At 38.9% G+C, this 21,253-nt stretch overlaps 2 protein-coding genes across 2 annotated transcripts; one reads left to right on the forward strand and one right to left on the reverse strand.

Annotated features, from left to right (window-relative positions):
* Positions 1 to 4,967: 4,967 nt before the first annotated feature.
* LOC110047910 (kelch-like protein 23) lies at positions 4,968 to 7,951 on the reverse strand. The gene is made up of 2 exons (XM_020753657.2): positions 6,929 to 7,951; positions 4,968 to 6,478 (listed from the first exon to the last, which is right to left on the reverse strand). Exons 1-2 carry the CDS (start codon positions 7,760 to 7,762, stop codon positions 5,558 to 5,560), a joined length of 1,755 nt encoding a protein of 584 aa, XP_020609316.2. The 5' UTR covers positions 7,763 to 7,951; the 3' UTR covers positions 4,968 to 5,557.
* Positions 7,952 to 9,322: 1,371 nt separating this feature from the next.
* LOC110047912 (endoplasmic reticulum junction formation protein lunapark-A-like) lies at positions 9,323 to 19,895 on the forward strand. The gene is made up of 13 exons (XM_020753661.2): positions 9,323 to 9,456; positions 9,634 to 9,675; positions 11,270 to 11,457; positions 12,256 to 12,314; positions 12,930 to 12,970; positions 13,117 to 13,200; positions 14,044 to 14,116; positions 14,631 to 14,822; positions 15,030 to 15,139; positions 15,540 to 15,648; positions 16,417 to 16,590; positions 16,720 to 16,803; positions 17,841 to 19,895. The coding sequence occupies exons 1-13, from the start codon at positions 9,430 to 9,432 to the stop codon at positions 17,909 to 17,911; spliced, it is 1,254 nt and encodes a 417-aa protein (XP_020609320.2). The 5' UTR covers positions 9,323 to 9,429; the 3' UTR covers positions 17,912 to 19,895.
* Positions 19,896 to 21,253: the final 1,358 nt, after the last annotated feature.

The following is a 21,253-nucleotide window of genomic DNA, read 5'->3' on the forward strand; positions in this document are numbered from 1 at the left end:
GCTTTTTTCTATCTGATGTCTACACTATACCTCCCATCAACAATATTTCATGTGAGGAGATTCCTATTTGATAGTAAATATGCAAAATGACCGCAACAAATATAATTTAGGGCGAACTTCCTACTTTTGTTCAGAAAATACAATACTGTAATGATTTTCCTCCCCCTGTAAGTCTCTTTTAGGACCACATGTTTTGACCACTGCCCGATCCACCCCTCCAGAGCCCCCTCCCCCACCCCCCTCTCTCTCCCCCTTCCTTTTTTCCTGCTTTCCACCGAGCTCTCCTCATTTTGCGCATGACTAATGGAGAAATGGCTTTTGGGAAGTCTGTAATAGGACGCAATAGAGTGAACACTCTATCTAAGTTGACTAATTGGTTAAAATTAATTGCATGGTTATTGTTACATTCTGTCAACGCCTGAGATTATCGCTTGTCAAGGTATTATAAACTGTTCCATATGACACTTTGTCAAAATTTGAAAACTTTGGCAAATTTGTTCTCGTCGCTCTGGAAGAGAAAAGTCTGTTGCTTTTGTATGACGCCGTTATTTTTGTTCTGTGGGAAACGTGCTGTGAAGCTGGCAATACAGCTTTGCTTGGGGAGAGTTTTCCAGAGTTATAAAAAAGCTATTTACCAAATAGAGAATACTTTTTTCATGTTAAATTAGCGAACACGTGCACACGGCAATGTCGCTACAAAAGTGAAGAACGCGTCAAGTACTGTTGAGCTCTAACTTTTTGGGTGGGGCATTTACACTTTTCTCACGGCCCCACCGAGGGTATTTTGTATGCACCAGCTGTCCTTCTGTGGGGCATTTGCAGCCTTATGAAAACAAAATGTCAAAGGCCCGTCAAATGTCCGGGGAATGAATAGTCAGATCCGTAAACAAAGCGTGATACTGAAAGAATGAGCATAGAGAAAAAAAGATTAACATTGACCACTTTCCCATTCGCGGATCAATTTTCTTTGTGTTGACGCAGCGGTAGACACTCTCATATTTGACTCCACGTTTCCAAAATCGTGAATCTGACCAACCTAAAGAACTAACTTACGCGTCATCCCTCCCTGGAGTCTCTGGAGAAAGCGCGATTTCAACGTGAGAAAAAAAAATCGAAGTTGAGAGAAGTCCTCCTCGTCCTCGGGATAGTAGACGCCCAACAAGGTCAAGATTTTACCCCTCTTTATCCAGAACCTGAAGCCTGTGATTGCTGTGAACATAGAAGGGCGTGAAAACTGCGGGGGAGAGGGAGGGAGGAAGTGGACCTCCCCAGAAAGTGTTCTAACGAGAAAAGAGATGCCCGGTAGCTATCGCGCGGGAGGGACAAGTGAAAATGGTACAGCCGGGCATGTTTCATCATTTCAGGTTTATTGTCTTTTCTCCCTGTGCAAACCCTTGCACTTCAGTGCGCGCTTCACCGCAGATCGTATGTGTCCTGCAACAAGCAACTGCGCTACCAAATTGACGGGTTTTGATGGGTAGCAGCTAGACGGCTCACTTTTGGCTCAAGCGATTCGGCGAGTGGAAGTCTGGTGCGGATAGCGTGTGCTCTACTAGCAGGCTAGGGTACGTGTGCCCCTAAAGAATATTACAAGTATAAATTTAACTTCCCAAGGGAAGTAAGGCTTAAAACCGCCTCAATCCTCCACCTATGCCGGCTTTGCAACAATAGCTTACGTTCAGAATAATTCCATCTCAAAGTCAAGCTTCTTGTAAACGGCAGCAGCGGAAATCACGATGCATAAACCACAACTGAGCAATATATATAAATATATATCTCTGCGGTTGTACATGTTGCAGACGATGAAATAAAGATGACCGCGCTTTCAAATGCCCCTTCTTCAGTTTCGAGAAGGTTTATTATATCTCTCAGTTAGTACGCGCGTTGTAATTGGTCAATTTAGCAGGTCGTATTCTCCTGTACGTAAAATTGAAAGTTGGTTTAGTTGTCAAACTGTTTCGTGATTTATCGCCAAGTGCTCTTAACTTTTATAGCAAGCCAAAGTTTAAACTTTCTTTAACTCTAAAATGTGTATTAAAGCGTGCTAACGACTTAAAAACGATTTCAAATTGACTCGTTTTGCTTTCGAGGTGAGTCAGAAATTTGAAGCCGTTCCGCCTGAATAGAAAGGGACTTTAAGCAACGACAACGCGGACGGCGACGGGAACGCCGTAAGATCAACACAGCGGTCAAACGTCGGGCATGCGCAAATGGGTACATTTTTGGCAGCCGCGCGCCAATTTCCCGCGCAAAAATTTAAAGAAAAACATGGAAAACAACCGGTGTCACGCAAAATTTACGAAAAAAAAATGAAAAGTTCATAGAAATCTGTAAAAGGAAAAGAAAGTAGGTAAAAGGAAAACTTAAGACTTTTCAGGCACAAAGTTAATTAAGTTGCCGGTATTCTGTTGATTTACCATTTTGTTTTAAGCTTTACCAAAAAAGTTTATAAGTCTTGAAAACCAGTGTCATGCTACCAGCCGACGGCGTAGTATACATTTGTTTGTTTTTATTAATCACACGATGCGTGACGCCGGAAACGGACGACAAGCAGTATGTAAAAGGAGAAAAAACTGGAGAAGAAAAAGGCAATTGCAGTGATTCGGCTTCGCTCAGACGAGCTGGAAAAATCTTGGCAAGGACTGGGAGGATTCCGTCCGTATCCTAGATTTGTCTGAAGCACAGGAACGAGATGAATCGAACTACAAACGATGTTCATGTTCATCGTCATGGGGGCATAGCTGACCAAAATACCGATCCCAAACCGCCTGACCAGGTGGGAAAATCTTTTCCAAACTACAAACCTTGGACAAACTGGTGCACTAAATGCAAAGTCGAGGCGGACAAAAAATCCGAGAAGCACGGAAAATACATACCGCGGAAAGGAAATACCTGCAACAAGCACAAGGTAGAACAATTTTTAACTCCTATTTCTGTTAGCTCTCGTTGTACAAGCTAAAACACAAACAAATACATAAATAACAAGGACAATGTCATTTACAGGATGCCGATGACCCACGAAAAGAACAAGGTTATGAAAATATTTTGGCCGCCTTTAGTTGCCCCATAGCTCGCACATGCGCAGACGTTTGACCGCTGTGTTCGTAAGATCAGGGAAAAGCCAAAAGGTCCACTGCGCATGACTGGCGGGAAACAGTTTGACGTTCTGCGTTCGGGCCCGACGCGAGGGAAGCTCATTTCGCGTTGTCTGAAAACGTGAGTTTTCGCTTTCGTTTCCTCTGCTGTGTCAACGCTAAATAACCCGTGTTACTAATTTCGAGGAACTTTAATGCTTGTTTTCTCTTGTTATGTGAGATATTTCATTTTATATAGAAACGTCGAGAAATCTGAAGCGAACTCAAGCCTGTCGGCGAACATGTGAGTACCGTGAAATATCTTTTTGAAAGCTTATGTAAATAAAGACAACTTACACGAATTTCAATCGAAATTTTTCCTTTCAAGAAATACTCAAATGTCAATGGCTCATTATGGTGAAATTCTAACACATTTAAAAGGGTAGACACCATTAAAACTCGTGTAGCTGTTTCCATTTTCAGTCGTAAGATCAGTGGTTTACTTAGATCTTTATCAGTCGGCACACTGATTTGTCACGCCAGTCTGATTAAACATCTGCTGATAATAAGTTCATTTACTTCATTGTACAACTCAGCGAGAAGGGGCAAGTTGCGTTTGTGGAAACGAAATTCGGACAGGCAATCGTCGTCTTCAAACCATCGAAGTTAAAATCAGGAAAGGAATCATAAGGTTGGTCGAGATCATTAGACCGGTTCAGTTAAATCGTACAAGAGTAGAAGTTCGTCATCGTTTAACACACGTTCATCGTGGATTATCAAGAGTTGATTGCGAACTTCTTTCAATGAAGTCATCCTAGTTCATCCTGATAAACAGAGGACGAATATCAACGACGTCAATAAGCTTGACAGTGCAGAAACCGCGGTTTCCGACGGTGCTGCTTAATGTTTGTGAATTCCCGCTACAACGGCGTTCTCTCCCCAGCCTTCTCACAGGTTTCGGCGTCCCCGTCGCCGTCCGCGTTCCCGCTGCTTAAAGTCCGTGAAATCGTTCCCGAACCCGTCAGACACACAGTAGAGATATAATAAATACATTGCTATCCTGGTCTTCTTGGTCCGTACTGTAAGTTACGGTTCCTCGTTTTTTCCCCTTCGATTTATGGCGGGAAAAAACTCAGTTCGTAACTTACAGCACGGACCAAGAAGACGAGGTGAAAAGTTATATCTGTATGCACTGACGTACAGATAAAAATTGGCAAGACAGTATTTTCTGCTCATCGCTTGGTATTAGCTGCCTACAACAGTTATTTCCACGCCATGTTTACAGATTTTGTCTTTTTCTGTTACTTTTTGAGTATCCAATTCATTACAGCCGATCAAGATGATAAGACATGATAAAAAATAAAAGCGACCTTGTATTTGCATACAGTAGCCACACTAGCAGAGTGAGCCGTGGCCATGCAGTTGTCATTTGCATTTAACAAAAAGTTTCCGCTTACAGAAATTGTGTTTTCTTGTGAACAAATATCTCTTCACGCCAGGGTGGCAAAAAACGTTAGAGAAATAACATGCGAAGTGATCGAGTGCTTAAACGAAGATAAGGGTTTGCAATTGACGCCCCATTCTGTTACCCATGTTTGAGCGCCTTGGTTAACGGAGGCACTGTCACACTTTTGCCACCAATTAAAGCAGTTTTTTTTCTTCTCATCACAAGCCAAGAAATATTACTAAATCCCGGCTCCTAATCGACTTGGCGCTAAGAGCTTAAATATCGTTAAAAAAAAACTTCTTCTCTATAGATTTGCAAAACATCAGATGAGCCGAGATGAGGGCTCTAAAACCGCCGTACGTGTAACGAAGGGTAACAGAACCCACATTATATATGTGTATACAATTTAACCCTTACAGCTCAAGAGCGTTCAAATGAATGCACTGTTAAGTTTGATAAAGGCATAAATTACATACAACGTAACATCAAATAAAATAACCGTGAAATAATCTTTAATACTCCCTAAACTTCATTTATTTTTAGTATTTTTCGCGACTACAAAGTTTAGATAATGTTGTAAATGTTTCTTAAATTTGATTAATTTTGATTGTGTAGTTATTAGTAACTTAGTAATTTAAGTAATTGTTCCTGAAAAGCCCCATTGGGGAGGTAACAATAAAGTATGTATGTATGTAAGACAATAAAAACAAGTTGGTTTATATTCCGAGGGACATGTTACATTTCAAAGTGTGTTGCGTATTTGTCTACAGATGTGTCTGATATTCAATTATAGAAAGTGTTGGATTTTGGCAAATTAATACTGAACCTCAAATAAACTGATTAAAAAAACACCAGGAATCTTTCTTGAGAATCCGATTTTTACTCAAAGCCCATTATATCGAATCTGACCCTATTTTTACTGAATTTTGAAACAATAGCTGCATATTAAGGTTAACTTAGATTACACTTCGTTTCGTATACAACCAAGCCCTACGTGCGGAAAAAAGTCAAATAAACGGAAATTATATATACATAATCACTCCGTGTTCAAATTCTCTTTATTAGCTGGCAAGTAGCAAAGAACTGATTTACTGTTAACTTTTCCCAGACTTTCCCAGTCGTCCAAATCAACATGATACTTTTCTCCGGGTGGGATTCTGATGCCACTGTCGATTGGAAATCTGTTTATGATGAAATACACTCTCCCTTCTACTTCCACTGCACCAAGTTTGTTTGGTGGAATGTGGTCCTGTTTTACAACAGACCAAGAGTCCTTTTGTTCATTGTAAAATTCTACAGGGGCCGAGTCACCATATGGACATTTGTATGTATCGGTAACCTTAACATTACCCCCTGCAACATGGAGTTTGCCGTTCACCGCAAAAAGGGTGGATCCAAAATGAGGATGACATGTTGAAGCTTTTCTTTCCCATTTATTCTCTACTGGATCAAAATAGACCAGTACTGCTGGCTTCACACGCCAAGAATTTTCTGATTTTGATCTACTTCCATAAAGCACATACACCTTTGAATGGAACACTGTTGTTCCACTATTATGGAAAGAGCCACTTCCATTTTCACAGCTGGGAATAATTACTTTAGCATACCTTTGCCATCGACGCTTAACAAAGTTATACCTTTGAGGAACCTGACCGCTATTAAGGGTATTACTGATTGCATACATGTAGTCCCCGACGGTGCGCAGCTCACTGACTACTCCCAATGAGTGCGGGATATTTTCCCACACTTTCTTTTCTGTGTCATAAGAGTAAATATAGTACGTTGGCCTAGAGTCCGTCACAACTACAAATAGCTTACTTCCAACCAAGCATGTGGACAAGAATGTTTTCGCTTCAATCTTAAGTTGTGGTGTTGTGGAGGCCGCCCAAGATTTCCACAATTTTGTTTCAGCATCATAATATTGCATTGGAGCCTGAGGTATGACAGCAACAAGAACCTAAAGTAGGAAAAATGGTGTGCGTTTATTATGGAGATCAGATACGGCAATTTTAAAATACATTTAACTGCAGGTAAACCATGAATGAGAGTAAGAGCTTGCAAGGAAGGTTAAAAGCAAAACACAGGGACAAGGACCGAACATGAAAGAGTGTGAGGAAAAGTACTTACGCAGCCACTTGCACGCGAAAAAGCACGCTCGTAAACGCAAGGACACGAACGCATATTTGCGCCCTTGAATTGCGATAATGGGCATATAAATTAGAAGAATATCACAATTTACCCTTGAGTAGCAAGTGTAAATTAACTTTCTCTGAAAGCAAATTTGGTGCGGGTTAAAGCAAGAGAAAATGAGGGACCCCTTATTTTCTCTTGGTTAAAGGGATAACGTTAGGCAACAATCATACCAGCACTTTTACGGATGTAAACGAAACAGGGTTCTCTTTCTTACCTGACTCATTGACCTTGGTTTAGCTTTTTCTACTGCAAACTCGGAGCTGTTTAAAGGTCTGCAGTTATGGATCAGTGATTCATGTAAGTGCTTGCGGATCTCTGGAACTTGCTGCATTTCCTCTGTATTCAGCTCTTCAATTATGTCTCCGATATCCACCAGCCCCAAACGAACAGCTCCAATAGCTTTGCCCGCAACTGCAAACCTCTCTTCTTTCTTGTATTTGATCCACTGCATCACTGATTTGAAGACGAAGGCCTCCGAAGGTGCGCTGAGGTCATCTCGATTGAGGAGACCGATAAATTGGTCTGCGCTAATATACGACAAAAATTCTTCACTTTCAGAAACATCCTTGTACATCAAAGCCATCTTGTGCTCTCCTGCTTCTTTCAGATCCTTCAGACCATGTCTGTCAGCAACTGTCCATATGCGACAGTATGTTTCCACGTCAAAGTGAAGCTCAATTAACTCGCTCAACAAGTAGTCACAGCACTGTTGAACAACACTTGTGACTTGAAGGTGGTCAGCTGCGGCAAGAACTTCAAACACGTTTTCCTCGTTGACAAGGAGATCTCCAGTGTAGATGGAGTCTATTACAATCTTTAAAGAATCTGGTGAAATGCTTTCATCTTTCAATTCGATCACTTCCTGGCTGGACTCCTTCATTCCATTCGTAAACATGGCGTGGAAATAACTGCTAAAGGCAGCTAATACCATGCGATGAGCAGAAAAGATTGTCTCTCCAATTTTCAGTTGCACGTCAGTAAATAAACATTCTTCTTGAAACTGGGCACACTTCAAAAGAAGAACGTTTGAATGCGCGGTCATCTTCATTGCAAAGTCTGTAACACGTACAACCGCAGAGATATATTTATATTTGTTATATGGCTGTGTCTCACAAGGACTGGGAACTACCGAATTCACGAATTTGATTGGCTGAAATCGATATTGACCGCGGTCTAGATTTTCCCATCTAGACCGGCATCTAGACCGGTTTCATTTTGCGTTGAAAAAGTAGCAAACTCAAATACAGAAATGTTCGCCGTTTTCTTTTATTTTCTTCTCAATCATTTATGGAAGTGCCAAAAAACCTGATGACAAAAAAAAGTAAAGAGGACGAGCAAATTTCGACAGGTTTAAGTTAAGCTCATCTCCGTTTGCAAGCAAAATGTCAGCAAACCAGTTACATTAAACGAATTAAAGTTTTCTTCTTTGCCATATAATAAACATCTTGTTAACCGAGCTAAGTCGGTCTGTATGGGAGAATCTTGACCTCGGTCGTGCGTACAGACCTCACTGCGTTCGGTCTGTACTCACGACCTCGGTCAAGATTCTCCCATACAGACGTCCTGCTCGGTCAATAAGAGCTAAGTATTGCCGGTTCAGTCATGGTTTATGCATCGTGATTATGGTAATAGATGGAAATTCCATCACTCGATTACCTCAAGTCACGGAACTTAACGTTACATTTAAAACAGAGAGGTCTAAAGATACTTCCCACTGCTGCCGCTACAAGAAGCTTAACTTTAAGATGGAACAAGAGAAAATGATGGAATTATTCTGAACGTAAGATGCAATTGAAAAGCTTGAGAAGTTATATTTATACTTGGAATATTCCAAAGGGGCGCACCCTAACTTGCTAGCTAACCACACACTTCCGCACCAGACTTCAACCCGCCAGATCGTTTGAGTCAAAGGCGAGCCCTATCGTTCTACCTGCTACCCATCAAAACTCCGTCAATTTAGTAGCGCAGTTGCTTGTAGCAGGAAGCATGAATTTCTTTACGCGATTTGCGGTGAAGTGCGCAAAGCGCAAGAGTTCACACAGAGAGAAAAGACAACCTGAAACGATGAAACATGCCTGTACCATTTTCACTTGTGCCTTGCGCGCGATAGCTACCAGCCATCTCCTCCCTTGTTAGAACACTCCCTACTACGTTCACAGCAATCATAGGCTTCAGGTTCTCGACAGAAACGGTGAAAAAACTTGACCGTGCTGGGCGTCTACTATCCCGAGAACGAGGATGACTTCTTTACCTAAGAGAAAAAGAAGAAACATAAACTTGCCTGAGGAAAGCAAATCGACGAAGATGTCCTCGCCTTTGCCTTCCCTACAAATACAACGGCGACCGACGCTTAAATGGGTGTGTCCCTTACACCTCTTTATTTAGCGACATTAAAATTAATTCCATCTTATTTTATGAGAAATATGCCCGTCCGAAAAAGAATGTATTTCACGTTGCGATTGTGTGTTTTGCATGTATGTCTGGATTTATGAAAACCGTCCTAATTTCGACACTTTCCACAGTTCCCCATCCAAAAACGCGAAGTCCTCTACAATACAAATTTCCATAAGGACATCTACAGCGCATGACCAAATGGTGTTTTTCTTCGCGCGCGCCGCGAATCGCGTCGATTTCCTGAGATCTTGGAGATCAGTATGGAAATTAACGGGGGAAGATTGAACGGATCACTAAAGTCCCCTTGAAATAATCACCATCATGGGAATTCTTTTCTCCAGATGGAGGGTAAGTGTTGTTAAAACGGCTACCGTGTCTTTATCGTGGTTATTTTCAGTTAATGATGAAGGAAATATTTCAGTCGATGCAAGCTGGTGCTTGCGCCAAGCGTCGTGAGCTTTTCTTTGATCTCTCTTCTATTCGTACAAGACAAGTCCTTGTGCTTAGACGTTTTGTTTTTGGCAGAAAAAGGAATCTTTAGGAGAAGTGTTGGAATTGCTTGAAAAGGTGAGACTTATTGACAAGTAACATTTCTATACAGTTGCAAGTTTGTAATTGTACTCTCTCTTGTTTTGGCAGCGCAGTTGATCTGACGAAAATTGGGCTTGCTCACATTTTATATTTTGCATATTTTATGGTTGATTATATTTTTATGGCAGTGATTAACAATATTTCGATTGAAAATATGCTCTTGTTCGGTTTCAAAAGGAAGTGCTGTTTGGTAGAACAAACCGAAATTTTGATCAAAATGTTTGCCAGGTTACAATGTGGATTAAAGCCAAGAGAGGTTTCACAACTCGCTCAACTATTTACACATTTTCTAAATTAGTCCATGATCTTTCTTTCGTTTTAAAAACGTTAAAACACCATTTGGAAATAAGCAGACACTCCTAAAAAAACTGACTCTCAAAATGAATTATTATTATGTCTGTTTACTGTGCCAGGTAGGGGAATTTACATTAGAATTAGAATTTTAATTATTAATGACATTTATTTCCAGTAATGTTTTGAACAGCTTGATCATGAAATAGTGGACTAAGGACGGTACCTAATAAATACACAGGCTCTTTTCGTCAAATTAGGAACATATGGAAAAAGTGGCTCTTAGCAAGGGCTTTTGGAATCCAAAGAAAACTGGTGTAGTCATGCATGTCTCTGAGATAATTAACCTTGAATCTCAAATAAAAATGCTGGTGTCAGCATTTTTCTGAAAAAGAAGGAAACACTATTTTTAGGTATTTTCTTAGAATTCCCCTTTACACATGCACATGGTAAATGGTGACACACACACAAAAAAAGTTTTGGTGTTGTTTTTAATAACAAAATCATCGCCACAGCACTTTTAGTGTCCCTGACAGTTCTCCTCTTGTTTAGCCAAAATGCAGTCAAAATATATTTTCCTCGGAACCACACAACCAGAAACTAAACATGTCTTGAATAGGCTTGCCACTTTCATTTTATAACATGAAATGTTGGGGCAACCATAAGTGCACAACCCCCTGAAAATAGTGATTTTCACAGTTGTTAGCAAATACTGAAAATACTGACCTTGTTAGTGATAGTGAGAGTGCTTCAACAATAGTGACTACAAACTGGATACTAGCATGTTAAAAGACAGTGAAACAACACATACAACATGCTTTACACAAACCTTAACTTATCTTTTATAACATTTTTCTTCTTTTTTCTCGTGTAAGGTCTTGTGCAGTATATGTTGAAGGTCTGGACACCTGGTTCAACGTTGGGTAGAATATTGCTCGCAATGACTAAATTGCATTGTGAGTCCACCTCTGAAATGTTGCTTGCAACATTGCATGCAGTGCTGTTCTACTTCTGCAGTATTGCATGTAACCTTTTCAGGCTGGACACACGTTTGAAAATTGTTATGCAAACGTTGCACAAAATGTTGCACCATGTGTCCATCCCGATCTGTGCCTCTAGCTACCAGAAAGTAGCAACCTTGACAGTTGTGGTTCTCAAAAGAAGTAAAGGAAAAGACTGCTAAATTTGAAAGTAGCTTGTCTCACAGAACTTTATGGAATATCTGTAAGGATTCTCAAACTTCACACTATAGCCATTACATTTTACTTTTCTCACTCAGGATATTGAGGCATTAAAATCAAGTCAGCAAAGAACAGAGAAGCTCAGGAAGAAATTTATTGGTTCACTTATCCTTTACTCGATTCTCCTCTACATTGTGGCAGCTCTTATTTGCTACTTTTATGATTTTCCAAAGTCTTGGAAAGCTAAAGTTGTTCGATCAATTCCACTTCTTGTCTTTCCTTTTGTGTAAGTATCATCTGTTACTGCATTTCCTGTAGTGGGGATGGCACAGTGGTGAGAACACTTGCCTCCTGCCAATGTGGCCCAGGTTCGATTCCGGTCCGATGTCATATGTGAGTTGAGTTTGTCCTTGGTTCTCACCTTGCCCCAAGGGTTTTTCTCCGGGTTCTCTGGTTTTCTCCCTTTCACAAAAAACAACATCTCCAAATTCCAAATTGACCAGGATAAAGGACCTGCATGAAAACCGGTCAAGGCTGACGTGGCTTCCTCTCTAAATATTGTAATTTAATTAGTGTTCCATTTGTGTGGTTACTAGATACAGACCATTAGTTTGAAATGTGCGGTTCCAGAAAATATCCATACTCCCCCCACAGAAGGGATTGGAATTTCCTTGGGGGTGGGGGTTCTATGAGACCAAAAAATTTAAAGAAATGTACAGTATCAAGCTTAACTGGAATTTCCAGAGGGGTAGGGAGGTGTTAGAAAAAAATCCCTTCTGTGGGGGAGGTATGGATATTTTCTGGAACTACACAATAAGTAAAAGTCAGTGAAGGGTGGGGGAGGGGGAGGGAGTTCGAAAAGACAGAAATAAAACTGCAGAAAAGTTGCACATGCCCATAAAAAACTTGCACAGCAAGCAATCCAGAAAAAAATATATTTGCATTGAAGAGTACATAAAGATATTTCAACCATTATGTAAAATAATAATACGTGAGATCTTAATATAAATCTTTGTAGACAGTCATTAGGAGAACTGTGAGCTGAGTGCTAAAAGTAGTCAACATTTTGTTCTTTATCATTTAGTGTGTATTTATTAAAGAGGGTTCTCCATTATGTCTTTGTCAGCCGAATGAGTAAAAATGGTGAGTGCTTTTGTTTTGTATAATTAATAGAATTTTCTGTGAGCCTAGTTATAGCTTCTTCAGAAATCCTCCAGGGGGGACTTCAGTTCTGAATGGAAAATAAAATGTAGCTGTTATATTGAAACTTTTTGAATACTTGTCAATGTTGTTCTATTTTAAAAAATTTAAAAAAAAATAAATTAAGTCTGGCAAAGGAAGTAGATGCGATAAAGTGATAATAACTGTGCCATGTTACTAATAAGCAAATTTTAAACCATTTTCTACCAAATTTGGCTCTAGATTGAAATTTCAGTTAGTTATAACAATCTGTTTTTAAATCAGGTAAAAAAAATATTATTTATCATATTCTAAATTAGAGATGAATAGTGTTGAAGAGCATTTTCACTCATGGCCAGCAGGCATGCAAATTTATTGGAACAAAAAGAATATGTTTACATAAGGAAAGAGTTCAATTCCCACAATATTGGTGTGGAACACCAGCATGGCCGTTGTTTTATTGTTTGGCACACCAGTATGGTTGCTGTAGAGTCATATGGAAACACCATAACTTTTTAGGAAAGATCACCTTGTAGCAATCTAAGTTTATTACTTTGTGGATTTTGTTTTTATTTGCAGCAAGGAGGCTGGAGGAATTAAAGGAGAGAAAGAGAGAAGTTGTGAGTAGACAAATATCCATTTACGAATGTCTATTATTTTGTTTGTATCGTAATCTTGACTTATTCTTCTCCTGAAACAATTTTTGCCTAGTCACAGCTTGTTTTGCTTTACATTTAATAACTTTCTGTTTTTTGCTGTTGTTTAGCTTGAGGAAGTGATGGAAAAAGAAACCTATAAAGCAGCAAAAGATCTACTGGATAAATATGATCCAAACTCTGAAATAGTAAAGGTAATATTTGTGGGCAGTGAACTTTAATATTAGATACTAGATATTACAGAATAAGATATTTGTTTTGATTTTACATTTTTAAGTTTAACATTCAAAATTTGAATCAAACACAGTCAAACCTCCAGTGAGTGACCACCCAAAATGTCAAGCCTAGGTGGCTGCTTATGAGAGCTTATACCATATTGAATCAAAATTTTGCCTCATTAGCACATGGTAACCTCCATTGTCAACGCAATGTGTTATTCATGTGAAAAGTTATTTTTGAGAAAAAAATCTGGTTCTTCCCATTGAGAAATTTCCGTCTCTTGTACCACCCAGGAACAAAGTAATGTTACAACACCTTATTATTCAATTTCCTCTCTATTACCTGTCAAGTGGTTGCTTACATTAAGTTTAAAAATGAAAGAAAATTTCAAACCTTATGCTCTAAAAGTGGTTGCGGTCAGTTGTGAGAGGTGGTTGCTCACAAGAAGTTCCAAATATAGTGATTTGACGTGGAAACTTTTGGTATTTTGGAAAACTGGTTGCTGAGGAGAGGTGGTTGCAACTGGAGGCTCAACTGTAGTTCCTTCTTTAACCTAGAAGGCTTCACTTGGACAGCAAACGGATTACCTTAGCCTAATGTACATAATTATTGCAAATAATTAGTTTTAAATTAATCACACTATTCATAGCATATCGTTTAATTTATATTACTCATATGGTTTGTTAGGCGCATTTGATCATATTCACATGTTAATTTGCGCCTTAGAAATATTAAATATTATTATTATTATTATTATTATTATTATTATCTATTTAAAGTGTTTTGATTACATGTATGTATAATTCTGCTACTGTTAGGTGGAGAGAAAGGACACGCCCACATCTCCCGCAAATGCTATACCACAAAGTCCAAGTGGCACTATAGGAACAGGTCAGAAAAAGGAACATGACTTCCTTTAACTCTCCATACTGATTACTATGCAAGTGACATTAGTTTGTGGAATTTAATTCTGTATCAAGGCAATACTCTTAAGCTGACACGCACTTCTAATATATGTTGGTCAAATTCAGACTTACAATGAGTAAGGCGAAGCCTTTTAAAAGCTAGCAACATATAAAGCAACTCATCCACAAGTGCAATTTCAAACACACGCAAAAAAAGTTAAGGTAAAGAAGAAAATTGTGTAACTGACTTGGCAAGAAAGTGGCTTAATAAATTTCTATAAATTCATAGTGTAGTGAGGGTGTAGAAAGAATAACTCTCATTGCATACTCTGGCATTGCATGTTGTCATGCCAGAATAACAGCTCTACATTTAACTCAGTCAAAGCACTGAATGGGGATAACTAAAAAATTCAGCATTGAGAAAAAATTAACTGTCCCAAGACCTTTGGGCACAGAGACCTCTACTTCCTATATTAGTAACTTCTGTTTCTTCTTTTCAGAATTGAGACAAAGGAATGTGTTGCCTAAGGTCAAGAGCCCAGGGGTTCCATTGCAGCGGACCATCTCTGAGCCCACACTTGCGGAGTCCCCCTTTCAGTCGAACCAGTCAGGGGACTCCAACAAGTTAAACCAGCAAGCCACAGAGCGACGGAAATCCAACAGCCTCATGAACATATCCACATCATCTGCTGGTAAGACTTGTGCTTGCATTTATTGGTTAAACCATTTAGCATCCTTAATTGAAAAAAAACTGACAATAATTTTGGTTGATTGAAAACTGACACATTTACATGTAGACGGAGCCGTACATTCTCTCTTGCTTTCTTGCATTGGGGAGATATGGATATTTTCTGGAGCTACACAAGTCCATACTCACAAAATAGTGTAACCTCTTTTAGGTGCAGCATCTCCACTGTCTCATGGTGTGCCTCACAGAGTAGGCTCTCCTGGTCTTATGCCACGGCCAGCTCAACCCATCTTACCACGAGACAGAACAGCTATGGATAAGGTTGGTCTTCTGTTATTACACTTTGGAGCTGTTTCATTTGGTAGACATTATTTTAGTTGATTCTTTTAATGGTTGACTAATCTGATCCTCTGTCGATTGACATTAGTGAGAAATAATGTTCGTTATGTACATGGCTTTAGCTTATGACCAGTACACTCTTTTTACTGATCAAGAAAGTATTTTTTGTTATTTTTTAGTTGCAAGTTAGTGTTATTTTCCCAGCGCTGTTGGTTTTGTTTGAAGGTAGATTTCTTAGTCAACAATTTTTGGTCTCACTAGCTTCTTTGTAGTCAATACTTACTATGTAAAATTGTTTGAATTGTTGCCTGCTTTGCTCATCTCATATACCTCCTTCAATCATTGTCCTAACGGGCCACCAACTGAAATTTGATTGTTTCAGGTGATAGAGTATCTTGTCGGTGATGGACCAAATAACAGATATGCTTTGATATGCAAGCAATGTTGCTCTCATAATGGAATGGCTCTGAAGGAGGAATTTGAATACACAGGTAACAGTATCAGCTTGTCACTGATGATGTAGCTTGAAAAAATGTCTGAGTGGTACTTGGTTACAACAGAAGTCAAACCCATGATTCTCCATACAGTAGGCAGACACTCTCAGTACCACTGAGATGCTGGGGTCATGGGAGGAGAGTTAGGTCATACAACTACAGCTGCAGGCAATTTAATGGTGTTGGAAATGCACAAAAACTGGGAAAAAAAACTTGTTATAACTACAAAACAGGTGTAGGCACCCCCCCCCCTCCCTACCTGGTCCCTTCTTTCAGTGCTGGAAAATTATAAAATGTAGACATGAATCAGAAGGAAAAGCATTTCGTCCACATTGTGCAGTATCAGAAAATATCCATGCTCCCCCACAGAATGGATTGGAATTTCCTTGGGGGTAGGGGTTCTCTAAGACCAAAAAATTTAAAGAAATGTATCAAGTTTAATCGGAATTTCCAGAGGGGTGGGGGGGTGGGTCTTGGAAAAAATCCCTTCCATGGGAGAGGTATTGATATTTTCTGGAACTACACATTGCACAGTGGCGGGGAGACGCAAAACACATTGAAAATTATGATTTTTTTGACACTTGTAACAAGGATTACACATCCAAATGTGAATCAAACCTCAGGGATTGTGTTCTGAATTTTGAAAATTTGTTTGTGATAACTCTCTGCCAAGACTGTCCTTTAAAATGTTGGATGCTTCGGTAGAATATCAATGTAAAGTTTGCTGTAAATTGTTAGTTGGTCAACTTGTGTTATTTTTCTTAGCCTTTAGATGCTGTTATTGTTACCACTTGAACCCTGCGAGGAAGCAACGCCCCATCGCACCAAAATTGGACTATGACACCTGGACCAACCCAAGACACATATCTGGGCAGGGGCCAGGGGTGCGTCACAGGAAGCCCACCAATTCTGTCCAAGCTATGCTGGAGAAAAAGAATGGTACGTAATGAGAACACTATTAATTTCAACATGGAAATTCTCATTAATGAAGTTCTTTATTCTCTGCTTTAATTTCAGTATAGTGTAGTCAACCGAAACTGGAAAGTGTGCCATTTTATTTTTTTTTAGTTGCACAGAAGGATGATGGGGCAAGTGCTGTTAACGGCAGTGCTTCAATGAATGGTGATCATGATGCAGTGGACAAGACAAAAGGTGAAACTGTTCAGTGTTAATCAAAAGTCTATTTTTCCTTAAACAAATGTGGGAATTGTCTGATAGGAAAAATCAGAATTTTTTTTGAGGATTTAAAACTTGGGTGTGTTTGGAAGAAAAGTGACCAAGTTCTAAACATTTTTATACTTCTTCTCTTCTGATCATGTAAAGACTGGTTGTTTGACTGATTTTTGGGATTGGAGATTTCCCTTAGATGTTAGACAATGGGATCAATTATCATAGCTCTGAAATCATATGTCAGAATTTCTTTCTGGTTGAAGTTTCTCTGAGTAGGTTTCACAACACACCAAATGCATATCATCTAGCAGTATGCATGAATGATGCCAGGGTAGGTTCCTGGGGCAGAGACTCCCCTTTAAAAATGGCAAGGGTGTTCTGCAAAGATTTTGCAAAAAGCTTGAAAATTTGTGAAACATTTCACGTGAAATTCAGTTGTCTGACATAGTTTCTGTCACTCTTTGGTTCAGCACCCTAAAAAGACCAATATAACTCTTAACAAAGGTCATTGCTGAACTGACCAACCTAAAGTCTGGTTTTCACTAGCAACAGAGTCAGAGTCAGCGTTTTAATCAGAAATGCAAAGTGATACGATCTTGTGAAGATCAGACCAACAAAGTCAAAAGCAGAACACATATTCTGCTCACTAACAAAGAATAAACCCATCACAATGCTTTCAAGCATTGTGATTGGTTGGTTCTTCCAATTCTGCTTCCAAAGTTCTCCAACAATCTAGTTTTCACTGGATCATAAGTGACGGAGCTGTAAGCAGAATCTGAAGAAAATGGAAGTGTTTTGGTTCTTCCAGCTCCGATTCTGTCTAGCTTATGACTCAACTTACGACTCCGATTTTTGATTTCACTTGGTTGTAACCGTTCTTACGACTACAACTGCAACTCCGTCGTTAGTGCAAACCAGCCTTAAGTGGTACTAATCAGCAAATGTTATCCCAAAACCCCTCTCACTTTTATAGGGGTGGCACATTTTTTTAATCTGTCCTTTTTACAATGTCTTTGCAGAAGAAGCTGAGAATGGCTCTGTTTCTTACTTGGAAAAGAAAAAAATAGAGAGCAGTGACCAAGAACAGTAGAATGATGTGGTTTCATGCTTATGAAGAGGATAGTTTCTTCTGCTGGTTGCTGAAGTCTGAATTATACAAGATAAACACAGCTGATGTTTTGTCGATCAATGGATATTAGAATTCTTAAGATCAGCTAGCAATGAAAGATAATTCCACTGAAAGTTCAGTTTATTTCAGGGTACCACTGTCTTCACGGCACTGCAACCTTCGAAGTCAAAATGCTCTTTGTAATAGACTTCCCGTTAATCAAACAGTGGTACCTTTCTTGGAATGCTGGTATCCCAAATCGGCTTCACATGGCCTTATGTCCCAGCCAGGACGATGAGGATTAATGAGTTAGGGAAGCGGCCTCACACTCATGGCAAAAATGTCAGTGATGGCAAACTTGGCTCTTTGGGGAGTTTGAATGCGAATAGCGAAGAAAGCTATGATTTATTCTTGTTTGAGCCCAATTTGGAGTTGTTGTTGGTGGAAGGCCTCAGTGGAATTAGAAATCTGTCAGCGTCTTGCCGATGTTTATCTCCTTTTTGTGTACACCTATTTATTGTGCTCACACATTAGATTACATAGTGTTCTCTTAAGTCCAGCAATGTGCCAGATGAAATGGGACGTGCACACAACCTTCTCCATTTCCACTTATGGTTTTTGTGTACAGTAATTGCGACTTCTCTCTGCAAGTGTTGGGAAATGAAATCAGTATCACGTGAAAGGTCACAAGAATTTGGCCAGCTGACCACATATGCAAATTGATTTCACAAAGCAACAGTAAATCACTAACTTTCTTTTACATTTGGACTGTCCAACGTTTGTGCTCCTTCCAGTGATGGTAGTTAGATCTTCACTTTTTGAAAGCTATCCTTTTTTCATAAATGCCAAGCTGCTTCTATAGACCAGTATTCCATATAAGGTGCCTCTGTTTGATGGAAGACTATTACAAAGAGCATTTTGACTTCTAAGGCTGTGTAGCAGTGAAAACAGTACTATAAACCACAAGAATTCAATAATTGTCCATTTATGTCAGGTGCGACATAGACTGTTTATTTAAATGATATTGATGACAAAGAGAACAATGTCTTGCTATGGATGGCCTAGATGGAAGGCCAGGTGTACTTGCTGAGAACAGAAATGGAGACCAACTGCTTACTGGTGTGAATGTACAGGAGAACAACTGTGTTAACTTCCTCTTATGATTAAATAAGGGACTACCCTGCAAAACAGAGATTCCCTTCTCTGACAGAGAAAGGAATCTGTCTTTCAGGGTAATAAGAGACTGATCTTAACTTACCGGTACTTTTTGAGGAGCTCAAAACATGTTCAACTCTAGAGGGTACAGGGTGCCCAATCATGAAAATGAATTACGACATGCATGACAAACTTAAACTCCGAGCCTCGAAATTAAAAGTAAAGCAAAAATTCCTTTTCAACATGTGAAATTTTGGTTGTAAGATATAATTCTTATATAGTGATGTACACTGTGCTATTACCAGTTGAGAATTAATTTTCTTATTATCTGTTGACATGTAAGTGTTGAGTTAACATGATATTTACTGCTTGTGGCATGTTTACTTTTACCTTGTCAGATTTTGTTTGGTTTGCACAGAACCTATCATAAATTTGTAAAAACTGAAATATTTGAAAAAAGGCAACCTTGATTAAAATGTTTGTCAAGTGGCAACAGTACAGCATGCACCTCTGCAAGAAATTGTTTTTGATATTTAGTTAAACATTAAAACGTTTTATTGTACAAAGTGAGAGATCATTATTTTAAGACAGTTTTGAGCAAGCACCTGGTTACACTGTCCCTTTAAATTTATTTTGAATTGAAGCTGAAGATATTTCAGGCTGATTATAATATGTAAGTGTCAGTGACTCCCTGGGTGAAAACCTGAACATTTTCACAGAGTGGATGTTTGTTTGCCTAAATAGTATATTAAGTTATTTTGCGATGAATGTTACATTATGAGAATAAAGTTGAAATGTTAAAAACAGAAAATAGTAATTATTTCCTTTATAAAGAAGTCTGGAATTTTTCTGTTATTGGGGTGTTATTGGTTTGTAGTTATGGTAACACACAAGTGAATGTTTGGGGTATTGGGGGGGGGGGGGACAACAACAAGAACCACCACCATTTCCCCCCACCCAACCACCCTAAACTTTCAGAGGGTCAAAACTGGCATGGGACCAATTGTACCCTTTTTAATATATGTCCTGGTACCAATGTGCAAATTTTCCTTAGGTCATCTTGTCTTCTACTAATATTATAGTACTGGTAAAATCCTTGCCAGAAAAAGTGTAGCTATTGTCTTTTCCTTTTTTCAGTGGACTATTTTTTGTGGAGTATTTTGATGTTAGTTAGTGGTGAACCTAAAAAAAGTTAAGTGGAGGATTGAAAGGACTTCCAATACCCTACTCTTTCAATCTATCTCTTTTTTCATAACTATATAATTTATATACGTTTATCTTCTTCCATCAGGTAATTAACGAGGTTTCCCTAAATTAGCAATTTAGATCTTGATTTGTTCTCGTTTCACAAGCGCTTTACCTCTTTCACCGAATTTTTCATTTCGTAGAATGATACAAGTATTCAGACAATAAATAACCGAAAATGCTAATGTATGTCCTCTTCTCCAATTTGAATTTTTGTTTTTCATCGAAACGATTTAGAGCCAGTATATATCGTTGAAATGTTTGAATTAAAATTCTCATTGAGACTGCTTTAGGGGGACCTTCCTTTTTCAACAACAAAAATCAATTTTGGAAAATGATTTAGCTGACTGCATATTGATTAATTACTTCCCTTCATATGTATAGCAGGTGATTTGTGTCACTGCAGGAAGAATTAGTTTAATAAAAATCATTTTAGTGACAGCTGATGGCAATCATCGGAAAATTGTGTTTTTCTTTTGGCGTCTCATTATTCTGTGCGCTTCAAAATCTAGTGCTCCTCCATATTTCAAGTCAGAAAAGTCCACGAACATATCATAGTTTGACTCATTGCGAGAAATCCTAAAAGATCGAGAAAAATAACAAAACTTCCTGTGATGAAATTATTCTGAAATATAAGCTCAACCCCTTTCAGCACATTTTCACGTGCATAATTACGGAAATAGCAATAGAATTGAACTGAGACCAACTCACTGTGGAATCGTTCCCCAAGAAAATTTTCGATACATCGACTAAATTGATTTTCGAAATCCACTTCGACTTTATAGCTTCTTCCGAAATTGCTTCTTAAAGACATAAACATCGTGAAATGACTCACGCACGGCTCAGAGATATTAATTTATTTCCGGAAAAGATTGTTTTAGCATACAATTTTCTAATTTTTCAGGAGATTTACATTGAGCAATT

This window comes from Orbicella faveolata, unplaced genomic scaffold (genome assembly GCF_042242905.1).
Source record: "Orbicella faveolata isolate gen_17 unplaced genomic scaffold, um_ofav_v1 contig_13, whole genome shotgun sequence".
In the NCBI taxonomy this organism is placed as follows: Eukaryota; Metazoa; Cnidaria; class Anthozoa; order Scleractinia; family Merulinidae; genus Orbicella; species Orbicella faveolata.